This window comes from Eurytemora carolleeae, unplaced genomic scaffold (assembly GCF_000591075.1).
Source record: "Eurytemora carolleeae unplaced genomic scaffold, Eaff_2.0 scaffold1955, whole genome shotgun sequence".
Taxonomy (NCBI): Eukaryota; Metazoa; Arthropoda; class Copepoda; order Calanoida; family Temoridae; genus Eurytemora; species Eurytemora carolleeae.
The window spans coordinates 1-17,551 of record NW_019397842.1 but is presented as its reverse complement, the minus strand read 5'-3'; the positions used below and the strand labels follow the sequence as shown (position 1 = coordinate 17,551).

Below are 17,551 nucleotides of genomic sequence, written 5' to 3'. Positions count from 1 at the left end.
CCCCCCCCCCCAGGAGCTTCTAGAGGGAGAAGAATTTTTTTTTCGCGCTTCGCGCATATTTTGACCCCCCATAATTTATTTCTGTGTACGCCCTTGAATTTAACGGTCAGACTTAAAAATTACTTTAGATAACTTTAAACTTAATATTTATATTCGCGCCCATCTTCGATTAGAAATTATTTATTGTTTCTCTTTTTTTTGGGAAAACTTTAATCCAAGGCAAATCTAGATTTTCAAGCTTGTTTTACAAGAAAAAACAGGATTGTTAACTGTTAACCTTTTGCAAACTAGAAATTTATGGTAAATTTTTTGCTAGCTCAATTCTTTCAATTTCCTTCAATGGCCGCTGATTAAACCGCCATTCATCAGGATAATCTTGCAGAAAAAAACGACATTGAAAAAAATCAATCTTACATAAAAACGAGTATATCATATTCACTAATTATCAGACAAAGGTATGAAAGGTGCTGTAGTTAATCGTACATTCGAAAAATAGAGGTACACTTAAAATTACATATCAGTCCCTTTACTGGGACCCACGTATACCTGAATGGGTGCCAGCTGGCGGTGAAGCTGGGAGGTCACTTCGACAAACAGATAAAATTTTCCCTGAAAAAAAACCAAATATGTACATTTTTCCAGTTCCGCAAAATATCAACAAAATGAAAGTGGCGAATTTGTTTTTCATTTCTTAGAACATAATTTTTAATAATTTAGATCCGTGGTTCAAAGGATTGAATGTAAGGAATTCAGATTGATTTCTAAAGCTTTAAGATTTGAAGGTAAAAATTGGCCCTGAACTAAAAACATTTTGAACCTCCCCCCCCCATGGTCCCATTCTTTCTCTACAAAAAAATATTGTAAGAAAATCAGAGGCGTATACAGGGGAAAGGCTATCATAGTCAATAATATTTATGTTTCCCATGGGATTTTCAGCCACGGACGCTGAGCCCCCCTGCGCTATACAGTTTCCTGTATACGCCCCTGTTGATATTATTTCTTCCGAAATGAATATAAAAGTTAAATTTAATTACCCGTTTTTGATAAGGAACAAGTGTAGGAGGAAGAACTGTGATGATAATTTTGGTGAGAACTAAATCAAACAATTCATTTTCTTTTTAGATATTTTTATGTTCGTCTTTAAATTGGTTTGCCTGTTTCAGGATAAGGATCGCCACGGCTAAACCATTTCTTGTGTGACCTTGACTTTCCATTCGTAGCCGAAAAGTGTAAAAAATTAGAAAAGGGGATGGTGGAGTTGGCACATTTGATGTAGGGGGGGGGGGTACCTCTAATGACCTAAATGACCTCCAAAAATGAAAATGTTTTAACTATGGCTTTATGCATATCAAACGAAAACTGGGAACCCCAGGAATACAGTAGCAGCAACAAATCCAGTGTTTGGCCTTCTAATGACCTCTAATGACCTAAATGTCCTCCAAAAGTGAAAATGTTCTAACTATGGCTTTATGCATATCAATTAAAAGCTAGGAAACCCAGGAAAAAATTTAACATGATAAGGCAAGTATTTAATCCTTTTTCACGCTTTTAACCCAATGTTTTTTTTACCTAAAAATCTTTATTTTTCCTAATTCAGCAAATGAACTCCTACACTTTTTATTTTCTAAGAAAAAACAATGATGTTCAAAAGAGGAAAAATTTTTTGTTATGAAAATATGCATCCCTGCGCGAGAAAAAAGTAAGATTATAAATATTGTTTCCTGCAAGGAATTTGAGAAAGAAGTCGTTGATACCGACCACCCATAGTAGATCGTAGAATGTACAGACTTCGCCAGGATGGATGAAGAATGCACTGAAAAATTTATTATTCAAATTTGTTTTAAAGGGACTGTAAGCAATATTTTTAGTGACCCTCCTTACAGAGAAAACCAGACATTGCCATCTTTGCATTGTAAAACAACTTGAAATTATGCTTAGTCCCTTTAAAATGAAGGTGATAGTATCCTTTAAATCTAAAACTTTAGGAGACGTTATGATAACATAATGATGTGAGAACAATGTATCGAATTTGTAATGATGCACAAGTGGATAAGATTGTTGTCCAGAATTTTTTTTTTTTAATTTTAAGAAAGAAACAAAAACAATAAATGTGTTTCTCAAGTCTATTTATCAAAAAAGTTAACTTTTGAATTTAGAAGTTTAATTTATGAGATTTAAAATTTTAAAAAAATATCAGCATATTCACAATCAAGATCCCTGTTAACTGATTAGAGCTGGGAACTTTGGGTTGGATACAATTAATTTCAGTCATCTTTTCAATGTAAAATTACACTCCGGTTATCAAATAAAGATTACTATAATCTGAAGATTAACAAAAGATCGATATCAAACATGAATCTTGATATCCACAATACAAGAGTTCCCAGCTCTGAACTGAGTTAATCTTATTTCCGTTCATTTGAAAGTTGCCACCTACTATTGACGTAATGCTAGGTACTTTCCCAAATGATTTTTCCCATGTGGAAACTTCCCAATGATATTTTCCCTCGTGGCAACTTCCCAAATGTGCAATTCCGAAGCAGCAACTTCCCAAGTCTGTCCTAGCCGCAGCAATCGGACCCAATTGCAGCTTGCGGTGCCTCAAAGGGCCTAACCTAACCTTTAGGAAGTTGCCGCTTGGGAAATTGCACTTTTGGAAAATTGCACATTTGGGAAGCTGCCACTTGGTAAATTTTCACCAGGAAAAATGCCTTTGGGAAAGTATCTAACACCTAATGACCCACCTTAAAGAAAGTTTATCGTTGAAGAAAACATAGTAAATGAAGAATGTACAGAAGCAGAGGTTTAAGGTGACCGCAAACAAGGGACCCAAGGTTCGCCGGGCCTGCCGCCCAATCTAAACATTAATGGAATTTTTAGCGAAATTTTATGCAACCTTCCATTTATTTAGTGTCAGTATAATTCACATTAATCTTTAAATAGTTTTAGAATTTTTAGCGAAATTTTATGCAAACTCCCATTTATGGAGTGTCATAAATGGTTCACATTAATTTTAAAATATTAATGAGATTAAAAGCAAAATTTCATGCAACCTCCCATTTATGGATTGTCATATAATAATTCACATTAATCTGTAAATATCAATGAAATATTTAGCGAAATTATAGGCAACCCCCTATTTACGTAGTGTTATAAATGATTCACATTAATCTTTAAACGGTCAATATAAATATTAATGGGATTGCTAACGGCATTCTAAGCAACCCTTATCTTCAAAACGGCCCATCAAAAAATTGGTAATATAAATCAAATTAAACCCCTATTAGAAAAATGTATTTTATCATTGTAGGCTTGAAAAGTCAATTAAAAAGCCATAAAATAAAAACATACAATTAGTTGCCTTTAAGGATTGCTTGCCCTAAAGTTTTATTCAAAATAATGACAATTAAACTCTACATTTCATTTTACGCAATTAGGTATAATAAAAATACGCAAACAATAATCCTTGGGAATTTACTTATCAGTTTAATTTGAACTAAAATATGCTGGAGAACGAAATTATATGTAGAGGTGAAACCAATTGCAAAAGCTTGTCGACACTCATAAACCGACCCGGTCTCAACAGTTGGGGCATATTAAGTTGATAATTACCTGATGTTTTAATACAGAGTTGGCGTGAAGGAAGGTTAGAACTAAACCCAGGCAGACGAGAATACCTTAATACAACAAGCTCATTAGCTCAAACCAACCCAAAACCAAATCAAACCAAACCAGACCAAACCATATTTCATCTTTCATATCTATCAAATCTCGTCACGTCACGTCTCAAAAATAGACATTAACGGAAGGTTTATTCTCTTACTAAGAAATACTTTCAACCCAATTAGCTATATATTTTCCCATAAACATCTGACATCATTTTCCCATTTCAACGAATAAAACCCTAATGTTTTTTTCCTTCAAATATTCAAACATTCTAAGCTATGGGGGGAAGGGGAATAATTTTTAATGAAAATAAATACCGAGGAACCCCTGAATATAAATACCTGTCCAATGATCGAAAACGGATTTGATTAAGACCAGAAAGCAGAAAGGTATATATCTGAAACATTAATCTTAAATCTTAAAAAGTAAACATCCCTCTGATACATTTAGGATACATTTGCTTAGGATACATTTAATTTTGATGCGGATCCGGATCCTGGATCCGCACTTGATTTTTTTTTTGCAGTTTTTGGTTGATATTTTGCCACTTAGATCCGGATCCAGGAAGTCAAAATCTTGTGGATCCAACGGATCAGGATCCTAAACACTGCTGAAAACTACCCCTTCTTTCCGAACAATAAAAACAAACATAAAGGAATGTAATTTTCAGTGACTCTCTTCACAACAGAACCTTTAAAGCCTTGTATGATCAAAAATCATTTTTTTAACTATGAAAATTGATTATTTACAATTGAAAAGTTATCTACGGATTTCTGCTATAGAAAAAAAGCATGCAGATTGCAGAATCAAAAAGTTTTCAAGCCAGGAAAACGATTGCATCTTCCACATTATTGATTGGATGAAGGTTAAAGGGATACCCTTGTGAACCGGACATGCCACTTTATAAATGTAGGGTTTTTAAACTACAACAGTCCCTTTTAAAGCTTAGTTCAAGAAATCTACCTCTCACAGGCACTAGCCACTGTCCTCAGTTCTGGATTAGAATTCAGAATTTGGCTCCAGCTTGATTCCTCCTTTAAAATCTTTCATTAATTTACAACAAAAACGTTTGTATAAACCTTACTATTTTTATTGTACCCCCCTCCCCTAGTAATCTATTCCATCTATAACTCAGTAATAACCATATCTAATTCTTCCCCATGGGACCATTGCTAAAATGTCATAGTCACAGACAGTGGTGTAATACCTCTACGGTATAATTAATCCGACATAACCAAACCTCATCAGTCCAATTTTTATTAATACTTGGTAAGTTATCAAATGTTAACGGATTAGTATAAAACAGTTTAGGCGATTCTTAGTAATCAAAAATTAATACTTTTATTCAGGATCAAATCAAATCAAAACAAAAATATTTTTTCTTATTTCTATTACTGACGTATTTTCATTTGAATCCTCATATGCTTGGCCGCATATTTTAGAGGATCATGATTCAGGGAGTTCAACACCGCCTACAGTTGTTCTTTTTTTAATTGAAGTACCCGGATTTTTTATCAATGACATTGACAAACCTGTTGTGGTGGGGGTTGGGGATGTTCATGATGTGTTTCTGCCTCCGCCTCCTGGAATAAATAAACTTTAAAAGGAATGTTTCCTAAATTTTAAAATACTTATATTTCAAACTTTGCTGTCAATGACTCACAAAGCTAGGTATTCTTAATCTACGCAATCATGATGGAGTAATATTTGATTTACATTCTGACAAATTATTAAGTTCATTACAGTATAAGAAAATCATAAAAATCCGTATGTTCATTTTCCCGTCTTATGGCAGTATATGTGAAGTAACCTGATCTGTAGCATTCTGAAACCCATCCATATCCATTACATGAGAGTTCTCGTCTAATCAATTATCAATCAACGTAATTCTAAGAATTTTTCCAAAAAGTTTGATAATAATTCATATTTAGGGCATTGCTTGGTGATAGAGTGCGTCAATTTTATACAATTTCAATTTCAATTCTAAGCTTTATGCATTTAGAATAAAGATAAAAATTTGTTTAAAAATAACAAAATATTGAGATGAAATAGAATGTTTATTATTAAATGATAATTGAAAAACAAATTAATCAGTCCAATAAGTATTTTATACATAATTATAAATATTAATTATACAATTATATATTTTGTAATAATCCGATTGAGTTGCCTGTGTTCGTGTTCCAGCCAGGTTGCTGAACATTGTATCCAGGGGTGGAACTGTATCCAGGTTGTAAACTAGGATATTGGATATTGAAAGATTGTTTAACAATATATACGTGAGAGGAACTGTATCCAATATCCAGGTTGTAAACAAGGATATAGGAAAAACTCAAGGAAGATGGTTCAACAATATATCCAGGGGGGGACTGTATCCAGGTTGTAAACTAGAATATTGGATATTACTCAAGAAAGATTGTTCAACAATATATCCAGGGGGGACTGTATCCAGGTTGTAAACTAGAATATTGGATACTAGAAATTCAAGGCGCTTCGCGCCCTTCTTTCTAGCCTTAGAGGGCGCTTCGCGCCCATCTTCTAACTTAGTTGTAAACATGTTCTCTTTGTGTACATCGTAAAACAAAACAAAAATAATTCGCGGATTTTCACAAAAAATTTCGCGGATTTTCAAAATCTTTAAAAATTTAATGACGATCGAATTTTGATGGAGACAAATATTTGAAATTTTGATCATTCATAAACCTTCCCTGGGGTCCCTAGATGTCCCACAAAAAATTTGGGCCCGATCGGTTCAGCCGTTTTGACGTTTATTGGATATAAACAGACAAACAAACAGACAGACAGACAAGCCAAATTTATATATAGATTACTCAAGAAATATGGTTTAACAATATATCCAAGGGGAGGGACTGTATTCAGGTTGTAAACTAGAATATTGGATATTACTCAAGAAAAATGGTTTAACAATATATCCAGGGGGGGGGGACTGTATCCAGGTTGTTAACTAGGATATTGGATACTACTCAAGGGAGATGGTTTAACAATATATCCAGGGGGGAGGGGCTGTATCAAGGTTGTAAACTAGAATATTGGATATTAATCAAGAAAGATGGTTTAACAATATATCCAGGGGGAAAGGGCTGTATCCAGGTTGTAAACTAGAATATTGGATATTAATCAAGAAAGATGGTTTAACAATATATCCAGGAGGGAGGAACTGTTAGCTTGGATATATTCTTTAAAGTTTTTTTCCCCGCTGAATTAGGAAAATATATGAACTTAAGGGCAAAGGGAAAACTTTACAGTTTATGTCTACTCCCCAAGTCAACAAGGGGTAAATTCTTTAAACAACTAAACGTACTTTTGAAGAGGAGATGATGGAGTTGTGGACGGAGAGAAGCTGATAGCTGAGCTAGGACTACTACAAGGTCACAAGGTCAGAAAGTTTAGAATATAACTTTTTTACTATTGGTAATATTTATACTTAAGCTTAGCTATAGCTGGCCAAACGGCTTAACCAAATTAGCTGAATTTTTTCGAGCGAATCCTTCTTAAGTCCACACAGGTTAATACAACTATTTTTTCTCTACAAAATTCTATTTTTTCTTCTTCAAAATTCGATTTTTTTCTTCAAGTATTTCTAAAATACACGGGCAACGTCGGGCATGTTAGCTAGTTATACAATGAAAGCTCATTGTAATTACACCAAATAAAAGTCAAAAGGGGATATTTCCCTTGAAAAATTTAATATCCAACATTTTCAGTAATAAGAACCAAAAATGTTTTTAAAAGGGCGAAAAATAAAAAAAAAATGTTTAGAAAAACAAAACGAATTTTTTTGGGTTTGAGAAACTTGTTTTGTGCCTGGTTTGTTGTGGGTTCCAGAGGGGTTGACCCACCCATGAAGCAGCCTCGGGCCGTCCTACGGAGACATTAACGCTGGAAACTAGAACAAAACTGAGTAATAAATATCACAACCGATCATAGACAATCTAAATCCAAAATTAGTAGAATAGAACTCTTGTATTAAGTTCTAAAGTATCCTAAATCTTGAAGGTTTGATCTCAATTTTCAATGTTGGAACTTTCAAATTTGAGGATAAATGCTGATCCCTCAATTAAGGCTATCCCTGCAGGGTAAAATCAACAAGTGAAGATGTCTACAGAGGATGGAGAATGGAGTTCGATGCCTGATTTCTAGATTTACAACAATAAAGTTCTAATTTCCAACCAGCTTAATTTTTGCTGAACAATATTTAACAGCTTATTATTAAAATCAACACTTAAGAGTGAAAAAGGCCTATTTGATAAATAATTAACATCAGGTGACACTGACAACATTGAAACCAGAAATTGAAAAATAATCCCAACGTTTAAGAAATAGTTAAAAGAACCTACGTAAAGGGAGGAAAAAGAGAAAAAAGAGAGCTAAGACTTTTCCGTCTATTAAATACTTTCCACAAAAATATCTAATCTTTTCATTCAAATTATTTTTCTTTATTTATATTGATGTTATTGTGAAATAACATTACTTTACAGATGAGGGGGTTAATTAAACTTACACCCCTGGAGTAAGGTGCATCAAATAATTCATACTTTACAAGGATTGCATATATTTTTATCCATTATTTGCATTTACTCTTGGATGTTTTGGAGTTGACCGCTTGGAATGCCATATTTTTGAAAATGTGAAAAAAAATTTGTTTTGAAAAAAATGAATAGTTGCATCTGGCGTTAAGGTCCCTGGTGCCCAGGATGGTCCTGGTTGAACCCGAACAGGTAAAACACTAGAGATATGCTGGGCTAGCGAGGACGGAACTTGAACTTCCATTATAGGGGTCAAACTGCTCCTAAAACAAATAAGTATTTTAAAGGGATCAGTTTGACATAATTTCAAGTGAACTCCCATTTAAAGAGGAGCAGAGGGCCGATTCACATCTTTAAACATTTATTTGGTAATTAATGTGAAAGATGTGATCGTTTGCTTTTAAGTGTTTATTTCTGACATTTTACAAAATTTTTTCTGTGTAACATAGAAATCGCAACAACTATTAAAGTAAGATAGAACTGCAAAAAGAAAAATTTATAAAATTGAAAATGGCTGACCTGACGACATTTTGCAAATCTTCCCGGATTCTGCGCGTGGTGAGACCGTGCCGCTGAATTGGTTGACCTTCGGGTCTAACCACTGCGCTTTCCTCCCCGCCTGCTGCCCCCTGCCCACTACTAGACATTGTTAATTACCTCTGAAAAATTAAATAAATAGATGATTTGATCAGTTTTATATTATTCCTAAATAACCCTCAAAACTCTAGCACAATGTGAATCTTATTGTTATTGAGTTGAATCCATTAGAATTTATTCTATTTTTGATTTGGCAGGTACTTTGGATGGCAGGTAAGATGCACAATGGTACCCTAAAAATCCTTGTCTGAGAAAAATGCATGAAATTGTTTTGATAAAACATTTATCAAGCTAGGAAAACGACAATATCTTCCAAATCAATCATTAGATTAAGATTTAAGGAGTACCATTGTAAATCAGAAACGCCCAATTGCCAATTTCAGACGGAGTCGCATGAAATTACAAAAAAAATTATAACCATTAAAACAACTAGTTTTTAATTGAAGTCCAAAATACCTCTATGAAAAAAAATGGGGTTAGAATAAGAGGAATAAATATATCTCTGGCACTTCGAGTCAGAATGATGTTATGAACGTGTGATCATTCAGCCCATTTATTAAATACTATCCTTTAAATATTTGTACATTATATTGTTTAGGCATTTAAATGATTTTCTTCTAAATGACTACAGGTTTGACAAAATATATTTTTTGATTAGATTTTAATTTATTTCTTCATTTCTTCATTTCTTCTTCTCATCAACAACATCGAACTCGTTACAGTCTAAGTCTGAAATAAATAAGAAATCAAAACAAACAATTTATTATCAGATCTTAGAAGGACTAAGGGCAATTTCAAGTAAAGATGGAAATGCCCTATTCACACCGTTAACCTTGAAACCTTTAACTGATCAATAATATGGAAAATAGTCGTTTTTTCTAGGTTCAATTCTGATAATCCCCATGTTTCCCTGTGATAAAAACGCACTTTTGTAATAAATTATTGCAAAGTTATAAACATTGATGTATAACTTTAGATAAAGCGTTTAAGGGTACCGTTGTGAATCGGACATTACCATCTTAACATGTTGGGTCCCTTGAAGCATCACTTACAATCCCTTTATGAACATTAAATAAGAAATATTGCTAAGAATAAAATTGTATTTTGCGACTTAATTAAAAAAAAGTGTCCAAGGACAGTTTAAGAGATACAAAGATAGTAAATACATCCAATAATTGTAATTTTAAATCCTAAAAATCATTTCTTGATTAAAATAAACAGGACGTTCATTCCAGCGTTTTCTGGTTCTAACTGTAAAAAATTTCATAATTTCTTGTTCATTATTTTAAATATAAATAAATGAGAGGTGAAATTCCTAGTCCAATGTGTGATTGTAAATAAATCCTATGATCAGGCATAATATAAATAACATGTTTCAGATATAGGATGGTGACTGCTAAGGATATCATAGAAGTAAGAAGCATCCTCAACACAAAGTGTGGTTCCCTTGTTTCAGCTCAAGACTTTCTTTGGGACAAGATAAGAAGTTCAATGAGTTTCTGAGAGAACTCAACATAGAGAATGGCTTAAATCCCTACAATCTTCATAAGACAACTATGCGCAAGGTTAAGGGAAAAGGAATAAAGGTGGTTCAAACTGCACATCAGGTTCCATGCATCCAAAACATAAGAAATAAGAAAAATAACCTAAGTGTGCCAGTATAGAAAAACTCCAGTTAGACAAAAATATATTAATATTGATTAAATCATTTATTTAATACTTACAAAACAGCAGAATAAACACTAACATCATTAACTGAGCCCCTGAATGGTTCATTAATTAGTTAATAAAAGATAAATTTTCGTAGATTTTTTTGTGAATGGATGAAAACTAAAGCCAAAAAAATACTAGCTAGAGAACACAGAATTTTTCAAAAAAAATCAATCCATCAATCAATCAGTCAATCAATCAAATTAATGAACTCCCTCAACTTTGAATGTTGAAACCAAGCTTCGGAGTTGCCCAATACAACATTTGAAGCAGCTTGATCAAGGGGTTCCTGAGTTATGATTGAACACACAAACAAGCAGAAAATAATACCAAAATGTGGGTGTCTTACCTATTCTCAGGAACCAACGAAGAAACAAGAAATAGCAATAGGCATGCAAGTCAAACAATCTAAAAAAGGTGTGAAGGTAAACTAAGGAATCAAGTCTTTGCCACAAATTCAAATTTTCTAATCCCCATATCTTTGCAGCCCAATAGTGTCAACTTTTGATATTCAAACTTGATTATTTTAACTAACAGAATTCATAGTTTGGAATATCTAAGGGATACAACATTGGTTAACATTTAATTACAAAGATATAGGAGCTGCCTACCACCTTCAGAAGAGAACGGAACTCTCATATAGCAGTCCCAGGCTTTAAAGTTTGGTGGAGTGCTGTGTTTAGTTGCGCATTTTGTACAAACAAGACTTCATCTTCAACCTGGTGTAAATCCCAAATAGGTATATAAGCCATGCACAATGATACCAGTTTTTTACTCAACCAGCAGTGAGGACCGGACTGCTGTGGAAGATTCCTCTCCGTGGGACTTTTGGGCTTATAACTCCCCATTTTGCATAAGGGGGTGCAGTTATTAGTTTTCTTATGCCCCTTAAATCGAAAAGAGTATAATAGAAGGAACACTGGGAGCAATCCTCTATACCCTTCCTCCAACAAACATCCTTATCTTTCTCCTACCTGCTCCTTAACTCGATGTCAAAAGAACTATTTTGGAGAGGCCTCAAAGTGTAGAAACAAGAAGCAAGAAATAAAATTGAATAGGAAATCTCTTGATATTAGAGATGGGGGCTTGGAAGATGTTCGCCCCCCTTGCCGGGGAGAGGGGTGAGACAATTGCTCTCCCCCCTCCCGCGCCTTAGAAAATATTAGGAAATTGTGTTTTTACTTAGTCAGATGCAACTCAAGAGTCAAGAATTCAATGTAGAGTTCCAAGAAAAGAAAACAAGATCAGCGGCTAGTTCAATTAAATACAGGGTTCAGAAAAAAAGCAAGATCTTTTAAAAATAGTTCTTTCTTGTTAAGTGGCGAACTACAAGGAAATTCAACAAAAATTTTTTCCTTTTAATTTTCAAAATTAACCAAAATATGATTTAAAGATGTACATCAAGAAGAAAATGAAGAACAAGTATAATATAGAAATCTCAAAATATTTTCATCTGATATCATATAAATATTTAAAAGTATTGTAAAATTTAATAAAATAAATTATTAAAGTTAAAAACAAAGATAGAGGAATTAAAAAAATCAGAGTTTGTGGCAAAGACTCAATTCTTGTATCATAATATTTTCGATTCCCACGAAAAAGAAAATGTGTATACTGTGTAATTTCTTTCAAAATTTTTTTAAAAAATTTAATATTAAAAATTTCTCATAACCTTTCGCTTAGATTTTTCCGTCCACCAAGCATCAAACGCGTCTAGAAAGAATGAATACAAAATATTTTGATTTTCAAGACCCACAAGAGGAACCATTCATTTCATTCACTGATTTTCAAAAACTTTAATCAATGGATCAACTTGATAAGTCATCAAAACAGACAAATAAAGGATTTTCCATTTAATTGTTCAGTGTAAAGCCCAAAAAATACAAAGAAGTGAAGCTAAAAATTAGATTTAGACTTACTCTGTATAATTCGAAAGCTCTGTCTACCATCTGAATGAATTTCTGATCATGTTTTCGAGCTAAAGGTCCATAAAACATATCTTTGTGCGACTGAGGACCTGAGAATCTTCCTTCAGGTCCATAATCAGGTCCCTCAGGTCCATCAGCTCTTCCTCTCTTTTCATAGTAACCGCTGAAGGAATCTGGACAAATTATACAAACACTTAGGATTTTTATCAGCAGGAAAACGAACGTTACGAGACCCTCCATGCAAAGATGACAATGTCTGATTTACAACAGTACCCTTGAAACCTTTATTGGATCAAAAATGTGGGAGAAACAGTCGTTTCATTGACTCGGAATTGTTCATTTTTAAAGGAATTTTTCAATAAATATTTCCAAAAAAAATACGTTGTAAAGACGTACGGTGTTATGTGTTTGAATTCCTCTGTGATCATTGTTTTGAGATTTATTTCTGTTGCTCATCTTTTTCCTGTAGATTACACAATAATGTATTTCAATTCTCCCAAAGTTAAAATGTCGGAGTTTATATGCCAGCCTTTGTCAATATCTTTTTTAAAGATGTTTTATCGAGGTTACTCCTTCATAAATTTGAGATATTTCATTATTGTCATTCCTAATTCGAGCATTTCGTTCAACATTTTTCACCCAATCGTCCACTGTCCTATAAGTATTGAAAGTATAAATTATAAAACTAAAGTGAACAGATTTTTAATGACATTTAATTGATGCTCCGGATTAACAGAAATATTTGTCTGGTTACTCAACTGGCTTTTTCTCGTCTACTCCAAAACTCGTCATTTCTGTTAAAATCGTTGAGCGGATCTGTGTAATATCCAGAATATCCTCCATATCCGGTTCCACGAGGACCATTTCCTGTTCTTCGAGGACCACTTCCGGTTCCAGGAGGACCTCTTCCGGTACCAGGTTCATTTTCTTTCCCTTCCTTTATACTTCAAATTAGAAAAAAAATTTTTTTTTATTGTTTCTGAATTAGTTGGTAGAATGGTTTTGTTTTCAACCAGCGCTAGTGTATGCTGGACATAAACGGATAACATCTATAGGATTCAAGAAAGGAATCAAGCCTTTCCCACAAACTGATATAGTAAACCTTTGATATTTCATGCTTAAGTTGATTTGATCTAACAGATTCATAGCTTGACATATCTCAGGTCATATCATATTTGGTTGCAAAGTATAGGGATTGGAAAATCAGAGTTTGTGAAAAAGACACAATTCCCTTACAAAGAAACTGGGTTCCGGGAAACCCGCTATTATTAAATTTCAAATTAATGAAATGGCATTAAGTTTAGCTGATACACCCAAAAAATGTAGGAATGAAATTGTAAATAGAATTAATAAACATATCGATTCTGTTTAAATCTCAACATATTATTTTTAAATAAACAACATACATTAGAAACCTTTTATTGAAAAATAAAATCTAAAAATCTGATCTCTTTGAGACAGGAAAAATAATCACTTTCAATGAGGAAGGAGGCATAAAAAGTTGAGAGTAAAAAATAAGAATGAGAAACAAACAAAAAATGCAAAATTTGCTAGTATACCTGGTTCTGAGTGTCCGGCAGAGCTATTAAAGTATCATATGCAGTCCTAAATCAATATCTTATAAATCAAATTTCCACTGTATTGACAAAAACTAGATTTTTCTCCTCGTAGGCACTGAGACATTTTTCCTAATATCATTTTGCGAGCGTCAATATTTTGTCATACTTTTACGATTAAACTACGAATTCGGCTCCAAAAGGAGCGAAAGCAATATTGATCCGGATCCAAAGGAAGCAATATTATTGCAGATCCGGATCCAGACTATTGTAGACCCGGATTCAAATAAAATGTGAAGAATCTGGAGGAGAAAAATATTGCAGAACCGGATCCATAGCAGTGATTGTTTAATTACCTAATATCCTGATATTCGGATGTTGAGCAAACATTTACATTTTTGTCCGGGTGATAAATCTAAAATAAAATATTGATACTAAATTAAGAAAAATCCATCAAATCTAAATAAAATAACATATTGCAACTGTATAGTAGTAAAACTGTTTCATAATTTTCATATTGAACAATTAATCATATATATATATGTATGTATGGATAATGGTTTTTCTCCCAACCTATCAGAACGTTTTTCCTTTTTAATACCTTTCCTTTAACACTCCTATATCCAGTATCTACCCGTAAAGGGGTGAATGAGGAGTTTCTTAAAGAAGGTAAAATAAAAAAATTAAAATAAATATTTGTCAATTAATAAATCAACCTTAGTTCCGTAGAAAACGAACATTAAGNACTACTCTAACTATTCCACTTTTCTCTACTCTAATAATTCATCTTGAAAATCCGTTTTTGCATATTATCCTGCTACCTTTGATAGTCTAATATATGCATCTTTTATCTCCTTCTTCTTCGCGCTTCTGTGCAATCCTTATAAAATATCCAACTATTTAAATCTTTCTGACAACAGACCGGTGTGAGCTAAATAGCTCGGAATAGGGATAGTTCTATTGATGCAACCCCATCAGTTCTCAACGAACCCGGAGCTAAACTCATATTGGATAGCTCCATTGATGTAACCCCTTCAGTCTTCACACGAACCCGGAGCTCTGAACTCATACAAGGCGAATGAAAGGCGGAGAGTTCCTCAGAGCTCCGGCTTTCCATGCTTTCTTAGTATCATTTTTAATTTACTTTGAAATGACAACAATATATTTCTTACTTGTTACAAATTATCCTCGAAAAACGTTTCAATATCGTTAAACTATGTTTATGTGCCTTAAAGTGAATGATATTTAATCTGTTGATGCAATTATTTGGATCAAAACATACAAGGAAGTAATATTTAAGTTTTCACCTTTCAAAAATTTATTTTACTACAGGGTGTCCAAATAAACATGGAAGTTGAGAGACGACTTTCATGTCGTCTTTGATTTCCGATAATTTATAAATTACATAAAATGCATTAAAAAAGGTTGAAGGTCTAATGAGCTTTCGAAAATGTGGTCTACCTTCTTTGTATATATCTCTAAAATTGACAGACATATTAAACATTTGAACAGTTTTGTTGAATTTTATTAAACTGGAATCTGAACACATTTCCAAATATTTCCGTCAATTTTGAAGATGAGAAATGGTAGACCACGATTTAGAAATCCCGAATGTAAAATCTAAACTATTATTCTAGGATAAACTACAGCCTGTGAGAAGATTTGTGAATCAGTGTGATCCTGTCAAGAACTTTCTATGCAGGGTGATTTTTATAAATATATAATACTAATTAATTGTTATATTTCAGCTTCACAGCTAGATGATCAAGAAATAAATTCTAAAACTATGTACTAGACTTGATTATTCTGTGTACGGGGTGGCGTATAAACAATACATTGGTTAAATAGTTATGCACTTCTATTGTTCCGACGCTGAAAGTTATAGAGAGATAAACTAAAAACTGAAAAGTGCACACCGAAACTCGTACTTTTGGGTGTTCAATGTTTTAACTGTGATACTACACAACTGTGTTTTCGAAATAACACCGATTGGATTAAATAAAAGTCGTCATTTAATTCCCATGTTTAATGGGACACCCTGTATATAAAATATTTAGAAGTTTTGAAATTAGAATAATACTTATAATTGGCCGGAGTTGTAAACTTACATTTTCGCTGAAGTAACATGAATGTTTTTTTTTGAAGCTTGAGTATAATCTGTGACGTCATCTTGGTAGATTTCCCCCAATTATTAATATTTAATCCTTGAAAACTTTTTATTTCCCCCCCAAAAAAATGTCTTTGACAAAAAAGAAAACATTATTTTGTGGTTTCTCTGAATTATAAATAGCTGGATATATTCCTAAGACATCGTAAGGGTTTTTAGTCCCAGTGCTGTACTTTTGTCGACCTAAATTTAAATAATTAATCTACAATTTTCAAAAATATTCCGGCCTAATGTAATTGTTTGGAATAACCGATCATTTAAAAATGTTTTATTTTGAATTCATAATCTTTTTTTCCTTGGGCGACAAGAAGCCTTAAAGGGAGTGTCTGGCTAGACATCGTAGTTGAGCTGAGAATACAGTATTGCAGAGAAAATGTTTAGGATTCATTTGAGATCTATGAGATACAAATATGGAATTTATTTTTGGATCCTTATTAGAGGTTTCAAGAGTCGCTGAAGAACTATTAGTGATACTTTATCAGTTTGCATTGATCTCGTTTAAATAACTGCAGAGCAGGAAAGTTTTAACTGAACAGATTTAGCGTTTAACGAGTTCTTAATGATTTAAAATCAAGTTCAACATTTGTAATTTTAACTCCAAATATTTCAGTTAAGGTTTATTTATTACAAAAGGTTGAGCCCAATCTTATTGTCTCCGACTTCAAACATCTGGGCAAGGGTGTAACAAGTATACTTGACAATAAATTCCTACCTATACTTGGCCTGGCCCCCCAACCAAGCCGAAACATTATCTCATCTTTAATCTGGAAAATTAAATTAAATTCTTAATTTGTTTAAAACTCGGTTCAAACTTTACAGGTACACAGCTAACATATAGTATTAGCAAAGTTTCTAATACATAAATGGAAAGTGAACAATATATGGGGAATTTAGAAAAAATACTAAAATGTTTGAAGTCTATTTAAATAATTTATAGAATTACGTCAGAAAAAAACGCTTGTTTTAAATAATCACATTTAGATAATTTAGTTTGACTGTAAAAATCACAGTCCAGTGGTTATTTTGTTGATCACAGGCAGAATCCAAATGCGGGAAAATAAAACTCAAGTTTCGCGGATTTCATATCTTTTTATGGTAAATAAAAACACTTAAAACTGATTTGTGAAATGAGACAAAGCTGAGATTGTAAAATGAAATGATAAATGAATGTTTAATTCTCGTGAATAACCCTGAACTTGTTTTGCAGGGAACATATATACGCTTGATGAAGAGATATAGTAAACTGGTCATCTGTCTCCAACATGTACTGTAGCGCCTTAACATCAACATCATCAACATCAACATCAACATCAACATCAACATCATCAACATCAACATCAACATCAGCATCAGCATCAGCATCAGCATCAGCATCAGCAT

At 33.1% G+C, this 17,551-nt stretch overlaps 2 protein-coding genes across 4 annotated transcripts in view; both read right to left on the bottom strand.

The window, feature by feature from the left end:
• Positions 1-8,872, bottom strand: part of LOC111716082 (RING finger and transmembrane domain-containing protein 2) — a 13,653-nt gene extending 4,781 nt beyond the window's left edge. Inside the window, exons 1-14 of one of the 2 annotated variants that reach the window (XM_023491492.1) lie at positions 8,733-8,872; positions 8,370-8,476; positions 7,492-7,549; positions 6,989-7,048; positions 5,837-5,904; positions 5,477-5,529; positions 5,199-5,249; positions 4,630-4,700; positions 4,008-4,063; positions 3,613-3,677; positions 2,745-2,857; positions 1,722-1,813; positions 1,035-1,093; positions 547-609 (exon numbers count right to left, since the gene is read on the bottom strand). In XM_023491492.1, the coding sequence (XP_023347260.1) occupies positions 547-609; positions 1,035-1,093; positions 1,722-1,813; positions 2,745-2,857; positions 3,613-3,677; positions 4,008-4,063; positions 4,630-4,700; positions 5,199-5,249; positions 5,477-5,529; positions 5,837-5,904; positions 6,989-7,048; positions 7,492-7,549; positions 8,370-8,476; positions 8,733-8,860 (1,044 nt within the window). In that variant the 5' untranslated portion in view covers positions 8,861-8,872. The remainder of the gene's footprint in view (positions 1-546; positions 610-1,034; positions 1,094-1,721; positions 1,814-2,744; positions 2,858-3,612; positions 3,678-4,007; positions 4,064-4,629; positions 4,701-5,198; positions 5,250-5,476; positions 5,530-5,836; positions 5,905-6,988; positions 7,049-7,491; positions 7,550-8,369; positions 8,477-8,732) is intronic. The other variant, XM_023491494.1, reaches the window with a different exon arrangement.
• On the bottom strand, positions 8,872-17,486 carry LOC111716083 (chaperone protein DnaJ). Of its 2 annotated transcripts, none has more exons than XM_023491496.1 (13): positions 16,884-17,486; positions 16,307-16,354; positions 14,826-14,884; positions 14,361-14,419; positions 14,008-14,053; positions 13,207-13,385; positions 13,056-13,103; positions 12,865-12,911; positions 12,440-12,621; positions 12,193-12,233; positions 10,870-10,928; positions 10,535-10,584; positions 8,872-9,539 (listed from the first exon to the last, which is right to left on the bottom strand). In XM_023491496.1, the coding sequence occupies exons 1-12, from the start codon at positions 16,918-16,920 to the stop codon at positions 10,562-10,564; spliced, it is 828 nt and encodes a 275-aa protein (XP_023347264.1). In that variant the 5' UTR covers positions 16,921-17,486; the 3' UTR covers positions 8,872-9,539; positions 10,535-10,561. The 2 variants fall into 2 exon arrangements, with proteins under 2 accessions (XP_023347264.1, XP_023347263.1); XM_023491495.1 differs by having other exon boundaries at positions 10,535-10,573.
• Between the last annotated feature and the right edge of the window lie 65 nt (positions 17,487-17,551).

What these genes read in the sequence shown, in the direction of transcription:
- LOC111716083 (XM_023491495.1), bottom strand. Translation starts at nt 16,920, where the DNA reads ATGTTTCGGCTTGGTTGGGGGGCCAGGCCAAGTATAG. An exon ending in AAACCCTTACGATGTCTTAG is followed by an intron (nt 14,885 to 16,306) that starts GAATATATCCAG and finishes ATATTTTATAAG; the next exon opens with GATTGCACAGAAGCGCGAAG. An exon ending in AGTGTTTATTCTGCTGTTTT is followed by an intron (nt 9,540 to 10,534) that starts GTAAGTATTAAA and finishes TATTTATTTCAG; the next exon opens with ACTTAGACTGTAACGAGTTC.